The sequence below is a fragment of the Castanea sativa genome, chromosome 12 (genome assembly GCF_040712315.1).
Source record: "Castanea sativa cultivar Marrone di Chiusa Pesio chromosome 12, ASM4071231v1".
Classification (NCBI taxonomy): domain Eukaryota; kingdom Viridiplantae; phylum Streptophyta; class Magnoliopsida; order Fagales; family Fagaceae; genus Castanea; species Castanea sativa.
The window spans coordinates 37,022,243-37,030,083 of record NC_134024.1 but is presented as its reverse complement, the minus strand read 5'-3'; the positions used below and the strand labels follow the sequence as shown (position 1 = coordinate 37,030,083).

At 34.5% G+C, this 7,841-nt stretch overlaps 1 protein-coding gene across 1 annotated transcript; it reads left to right on the top strand.

Annotated features, from left to right (window-relative positions):
- The first annotated feature begins 4,471 nt into the window (after positions 1-4,471).
- LOC142619584 (large ribosomal subunit protein eL14z) lies at positions 4,472-7,052 on the top strand. Its single transcript, XM_075792733.1, has 5 exons — positions 4,472-4,601; positions 4,844-4,945; positions 5,999-6,128; positions 6,205-6,317; positions 6,889-7,052. Exons 1-5 carry the CDS (start codon positions 4,599-4,601, stop codon positions 6,943-6,945), a joined length of 405 nt encoding a protein of 134 aa, XP_075648848.1. The 5' UTR covers positions 4,472-4,598; the 3' UTR covers positions 6,946-7,052.
- The last annotated feature ends 789 nt before the right edge of the window (positions 7,053-7,841 follow it).

Here is a 7,841-nt window from a genome sequence, read left to right as displayed (position 1 = left end):
ATATTTAATCCTTTGAATATGCCAATCATAACTAATTAAAAATAATCAGACGTGATTCACCTTAATTGTTCAAATGTGTGTTAACCATTAAAACTTGATCTAACTTTATCTTTTAAATTGATGGTTCAATTTAAGCACACAATACGTCGTTTTGATTGTTAGAACTTCTAAACTTATTTTCAATGAAGAATTGGAAAATTAAACACCACATTTGTGACCCTATTTTAAATTGTAATAGGGTTGCAAATGTGGTGTTTATAGGTAGCAGTTATTAGTGGGGGGTGGTAAGAGTTATGGACTTTATTAAAATAACATTTTTTCCTAACATACTTAAAATCACATAGTTTTAGTGTATTAAAATATGTTATTACAAACTTGATAAAGTTTATAGACACAACAAAATTTGATATTTGTATTTTTTACAACAATATTGTCTTGAATAGTGATGGGTCTGGGTATAATTTTATTTTGATTTATAATAAGCTAACATCTCAACTTGTTATGAAAAATATTGTGAGATTTTATTTTGGTTGTAGAAGAATTTTTTTTTTAATAATTTTTTAGGTCAACATCTAATAAAAGCAAGAAGTAAGAGAGTACAAAGTTTAGCCAAGCTACATAGATAAGCTATTACTAGACATATACTGCTGGAAACATTGAACAGGAAATCTCGTGGCTTTCCTAGCTAAAAAAAAAATCTGGCCTACCACAACATTAGGGACTAACAAAAAATGTGTGATCAGACCCTGTTGGTGAAGATTCTGAAGATCCATTGCCAAGGCTTGGTCCAACCAGGTTGTCTTCTTATGATTGTTGCACAGCTCCACTAGTCTCTTGTCATTAGTCACTACAAAAGTTCTGTGAAAATCCATAGCAGTAGCTTTGATCAGAGCCTCCACTAGAGCTTCCTGAGCTGCAAGGTGTTTAGTTGGTTTTCCACAGCTAGCACCACCTCTAAATAGAAGAGCACCATCCATCCTCCTAGCTTTAAAGGCGAAACCACATCTTTTTATTCTTCTATTCCTGGCAGCAGCAACCGTGATGAGGACTTGCCAACTTTGAGTGAGTATTGAGATACTTGGCTTTGGCTTGTATCTTTGTCTTTGACTCTGTTGAGATTGAAAGGCCTCTCTGTACTTGCAAATAAGAAATTGGGACATTAGCACAACTTCCATAGGATTAGGGACCTTCCCTTTGTGAAGAACCATATTTTTATGGTTCCAAATGGACCAAAGGATAGTGAACATAGCCTGTAGGAGCTCCATCTTCATACTACCTATGAGACTATTAGTCTTGATATAGTTCCAAATCCACTGTTTCCCTGAGTAGGCGTATAGCTCTGTTGTTCTGATTGCAAGAGCTGATCCATGCCAGACAACTCTTGCAAAAGTACACTGTAGGAAGAGATGAGAGGCAGACGTCACCTTTGAATCACACATCAGGCAACTAGAAGTGTTCATGACCCCCCTCCTTTGAAGGGTTTCAAACACAGGTAAGCTATCCTGCATAATTTTCCAAACACAAGTGAGAATTCTAGCAGGCAGTTTGACCTTCCAGAAGAGATTTCAGTTAGAGTGAGACATTTGAGGAATTGTAGCTCCATATCCTGTGGATGTGGTATGGAGTTGTTGTAATAGAGAGTAAGCTTGAGCCACATTATAATCCCCTGAAGAGAAGTACTTCCAAACTAGCATATTAGGGTTATAACCTGTTTTCGGGATAGGAGCTTTCATAATTTCTGTGCAAATGGGGTATGGGTATAATTTCCTTAGAAGATTATAGTTCCAGGCCTTAGAATTAGGAACTATAAGGTCAGCCATAGTGCCATTGGTCAAATTGAGCTCCCTAAAGTTATTTATTGGAGCCTGAAACCAATCTGGATGAGTGAGAGGTATTTGGTGCCCTGCACCCACTATCCATCTTCCTTTATGCAGCTCAGTACATTGAGGGTTTGCAATGGCTCTCCAAGTCTAGGAATGGAATGGTTTGGAAATATAATCTTTCAAAGAGGTTCTAGGGAAGTATTTGGCTTTGTAGGTTCTAGCTAGAAGAGAGTTAGGATTACTTTGAATTTTCCAATACTGTTTAGCCAACATTGCTTGGTTGAAATCGCTGAATCTTTTGAAACCAAGCCCACCTTTACTCTTAGGGGTACAAAGATTGTCCCACCCAATAAAATGCATTTTCCTAGTACCATTTTTATGCCCCCACCAGAAATCTCTAATGGTAGCATCCAGTTTGTTGCAGTTTGTTGCATAAATTGCAGCACTGCTGAGATTAGAGTTGCTCTGCCAGCTTGAGACAGCAACTTAGCACTCCAACCCTGAAGTTTTGCTTGAAGCCTCTCTACCAAATCCTTAAAATCTACAACTCTTCTACCTCTTAATTTGAAATTTAGACCCAGATATTTGCTAGGATTTTGAACTAAATTCACCTGCAAGGCATCAGCTAAAGATTCTTGAATAGAAGAGTGCATATTAGGGGAGCAATACAAATCAGATTTCATGAAATTAACGAGGGGGAGAAATACTAGAGGATTATGTCCTTCAAATTGTTCAGAGAGTTCCTATCATTTTGAAAGAAAAATAGGGAATCATCAGCATAGAATAGATAAGTAAAGGAGAGTCCACTTCTACCTATTTTGATACCATTAATTTTCTTTTGGCCTTCAGCCTGTATAAGAGCAATGGAATATTGGCACAGAGCAGGAACAAATAGGGGGAGATTGGATCTCCTTGTCTAACTCCTTTGGTTGGAAGGAATTCTTGTGTAGGCTGCCATTTAGAAGAAGAGCATATTGCACTGAGAAAACACATTCCATGATCCTATGGGCCCAATAACTGCCAAAATTCATTGAGATCAACACTGCCTTAAGGAAACTCCAGCTTACCCTGTCATAAGCTTTGCACATGTCTCCTTTGAGAGCCCCATATCCTTTTTTCCTACCCTTCTTTTTCTTAAAAGTGTTAATAATTTCATGGGCAAGAAGAATATTATCCGAGATATTCCTACTTTGTATAAAAGAATTTTGGTATGGTGATATGAGCTTATCCATTATAGGTTTTAACCTATTAATCATTATCTTGGATATGATCTTATAGGTTACATTTCAAAGATTTTTTGGCATAAAGTGAGAGACCTCTTTTGGCATCATCACTTTAGGGATAAGGGTAATGAAGGTTTTGTTTAGAGCTTTCAATATTGAGCATGAATGGAAGAAAGCATGAACAAAATTTAGAATATCCTGTTTTACAATATTCCAATACTCCTAGCAAAAAAATGCTGGAATGCCATCAGGACCTAGAGACTTGTGTGGACCCAATTGAAAGACTGCTAGTTCAATCTCAAGATCTGTAAGTGGTTTTTCAAGTTGAATTAACTGTTGATGAGCCAGCTTGGGAATAGGAAGATGTTCTAACTTACCAAAAATCCATTGAACTGATTTAGGATTTGTTTCAATGAATCTATCCTTAAAATGTGATATCATAATACTTTCTATTTCCTCAACATTCTCCGTTAGGGTCCCATTATCATTCTTTAGGCTTACAATCCTGTTTTTGGCCCTTCTTTGCTTAACAACAGTTTAAAAGTACTTTGTATTCCTATCCCATTGGATAACCCAAGGGACCAAATATCAAAAATGTTGAACCTTACGGACCAAATATCAAATTTATAATCATCATGGGAAAAAAAATCAAGATGATACCAAATTTATTACAAAGTTATTTGCATTTAGTCTTTTTTAATTTTTTTTATAAATGACAATATGAAAATAAAACACAAAAAATAGATTTAAAAAAGATCTAATTTTTTTCACAATTGACTAAGGTAGCAAATTGAAATTAAAATATCACTTTTATATAGACTTACTATTTTTTTAGATGGATATATAGATTTACTATTGACACCACTTTTATTAGATATTAATTAAACAATTTAAAACATTCTCTACCCCTAACTAAAACAAACAAAACTTGTGTTCCTTAAAACCGAAACAAAATTTATTAAAAACAAGAAGAAAAAAAGGGCAAATTACAATTTACACACTTGTAGATTTGCTAAAATTTAAGTTGCTTATCTATGATTTTAAATTTGACATTTTACCTACCTATAGTTTGATCAAAATTTAAGTTGTTTATCTGTAGTTTGAAATCTCATGATACTAGTGTTTCGTTAGATTCTTTTTAATCTTATTTGATATTATATTTTTATGTTTTTGTAGTTTTTGGAGGAGAAGAACAGGAAAAGTGAAGTAAAATCACATATTTAACCATTTTTTTAACATAGATGAGTTAAGAAAATTTAACCGAACTAAGTTGGTAAAATATCAAATTTTAAATCACATATAAATGACTTAAATTTCAGTCAAATCATAATTTGCCAAAAAGAAAAAAAAGAGAGTAAAAAAAGTTAAACCAAACCAGCAAATTCCTTGCCAAACATTGAAGACACGTGGTAAAATCCACTTAAGTTGAACCACATGGAAGCGCTAGCCGGTATGAAAAACCCTACTTGTAATACTATTTCTTTTCTTCGCAAAGCGTCTTGTGCCTCCCTCCCACAGCGTCCCCACTTCTTCAGATCCCAGAAAAAACAAAATGGTATGTTCCTCTTGACCCTCTGTTTGTTTACCAAGAAAACCTAGAAGCCAGAAATACATTACAAACAACTCTGCTACTTGTCATGTAACTCTTAGCTGATTATTGTTATCAATTTTGTTTTTGGTTTAGTTTTATGTTATTGGGTACATGTGTTCTGTTTTATGTTTTTTTTTTTTAATTTTTTTTTAATGTTTGGTAAAATGAATAATTTTGTTTTTGGGTATTTGGGTGTGAATTTGTAGCCGTTCAGGAGGTTTGTGGAGATTGGAAGAGTGGCGCTTGTGAACTATGGGAAGGAGTATGGAAGACTTGTTGTCATTGTCGATGTTGTCGACCAGAATAGGGTATGTTTTTCTTTGTTGTTGCAGTTTATTTATGATTGCTTTTGTTTTTATTATTCATTGAAATTGTATGTTTTGGGTCAAATTTTATGTTGCAATGATAAAGGGAACTAATAATAATATGCCACAACAGGAAAAAAAAGTAATGGTCTTAGAAAGCTATTTGTAACAAGGGTTTGATATATTAGTTGGTTAAAAAAATGGGAAAAGAAGGAATCAATTGTGGAATGTAATATTTTTTCGGTTCTGTTAATTGGGTTAGTGCATGTTGTTTCCTTTTGTCCAGGGTGCATTCATTCATGCATCTAAGCCATGTATCTCTTAGAGAGGTAGCCTGGAAGATGTGTAGTAGATTTTTTTTTTGTTGGTGTAATTCTTCTATAACATCCGATGCTACTTGTCAAATGTTTGCTTTGTCAAGGCCAATGAGCTCTAGCTCAACTAGCACCTCCTCTCCTTGCAAATTCTTGGTAGAGGGTGAGTTTGTGGGTTCAAAACTCACTCTGTGCTATTGTAACTTATCAATAAAGAAAAATTCTGCTTTGCCTATCAAAAAAAAAATTCTGCTTTGTCAATAAGTTCGTTCTTCTTATAAAACATATGTTTGCTTTGTCAATGCCAATGAGCTCTAGCTCAAATAGCACCTCCCCTGCCCTTGCAAGTGCTAGGTGGAGGGTGAGTTTGTGGGTTCAAAACTCACTTTGTGCTCTTGTAACAATTAATAAAGAAAATGTCTGCTTTGTCAATCAATTCTTTCTTCTTACAAACATATGTTTGCTTTGTCAATGCCAATGAGCTCTAGCTCAACTAGCAACTCCTCCCCTTGCAAGTTCTAGGTGGAGGGTGAGTTTGTGGGTTCAAAACTCACTCTGTGCTCATGTAACTTATCAATAAAGAAAATGTCTGCTTTGTCAGCCAGTTATTTCTTCATATAAAACACATGGCACTCAAATCACCAATTTTATTGATATGATGTAATTGAGATATATGGTCTTTGAGGTGTTCACTATCTCCAAAGTTGTACAAGTTATAATTCCTAGTACTTTTATGCTACAGGCTCTTGTTGATGCCCCTGATATGGTGAGGACCCAAATGAACTTAAAGAGGCTTTCACTCACTGATATTAAGATTGACATCAAGAGGATTCCAAAGAAGAAGACTTTGGTTGAGGCCATGGAGGCTGCTGGTAAGTGTTAATTAAGATGTATTTGTCACCTTTTTCTTGTTTCCTGAATTGGAACTCACATTTACTGTGATGGCAGATGTGAAGAACAAATGGGAGAGCAGTTCCTGGGGAAGGAAGTTGATTGTGCAGAAGAGAAGGGCCTCACTTAATGATTTTGATAGGTTCAAGATAATGTTAGCAAAAATCAAGGTTTGCAATTATTCTATTAGTATATCTTGCTCTATTCCTCATTTTGCAATAGTGTGGTTATGAAAAACTAAGAATGTTTTACTGCACCATTTATTGTTTTGGATTCAGTTTGGGTCAGAATTGAGTATTTAGCCCCACCACAATAGATATTGTCCATCAGGAGTCATATGCCTAATTTAGGAGGCTAAGTAGGACTGGAACCCATGATATTTATGTAGTACACCTACTTCATAATTTCATATCTACAAGCATCAAACGAAAGTTTATGCAAACCCAATAATAAGATCTATATGATGGACCTCTAACTATCGGGAATTAATGAAGAACACACGTCCACATGATCATGAGCTATATAATTTTTAACCCTAGCATTTGTTTTCCTTATAATTTCTATCCCTAGCATTTGCAACGCTAAATCAGTGGGTGCCCCAGCTCATGCTTATTGAACTATGAGCTCCCAGATCATTTTTATCGTAGTAAATTAATATACTTGATATTGTAGAATTAAATTGTCAGTTCTTCAACTTCTTGAGCTATTATGATTTTAATTTCTGTATTATTATGCATGCAGAGGGCTGGAATTGTTAGGCAGGAGCTTGCAAAACTCAAAAAAGAAAGTGCAGCCTAAGATGGTTCAATTCAATATGGTTTTGTTGGATCTTGTTTGAACTAGTTCTTGGTTTGTTTTCATCTATGCTTTAATTAGTTGCGGGAACCAATTAGCTGGTGTTTGTGTCATGGATATTACGAGAAGTTTGACCTCTAGGGACTATTAATGGAATATCTGCACCTTTTTTTTTCTTTATCCAAAAAAAATAAAAAATTCTGCACCTGTCTCTTGTCCCTGATCTTCGTGATGGTACATTGAAACTTTTAGATATTTAGGCCTCATTTGGTTTGACCATAATTCAGTTTTCATAACTTAATACTCATAACTCAAATTCAAAACCCATAATTCATAAACCAAACCAAACTTCACTTTATCTTAAAAACTCTAAAATTCTTGTTTGGTCACATAACTCAATCACATAATTTACCTTTTGCCACTATAATTCATATTTCAGAAACTAAAATTTTGTTTTTAGTGTCTATCATCCGTCACTCAAATTTTTGAGTTTTGAGTGATGGAAACATCACCTAAAAACCAAATCAAACAAGATTTTTTTAGTAGGGCTCACGCGTTTTGAAAACTCAGTAATGAAAACTGAGTGATATCACTCAAAATCATGGTGATCTAAAAAAGCTCTTAGAATTTATGTTTTTTTAATACCCCTATGATCTTTTCCCCTTTTCTTTTATATTCTGTTTGCCTGTTTGTGTGAGGAATAAGGATGGGTTTTACTCAAAATTGTAATTTGAGGATTTTCTAGGAGTAATTTCCCAAATTTGATGAACGGTTTGCTCCATTTATTTTGCTGTAAAATACTTTCAAATGTAAATTATTTTACATGTACAACATATTTAGATATTTGATGTGACATGTAAAATTTTAAGTATAAACTACCAAAAGTTGGTGGAGGCTTA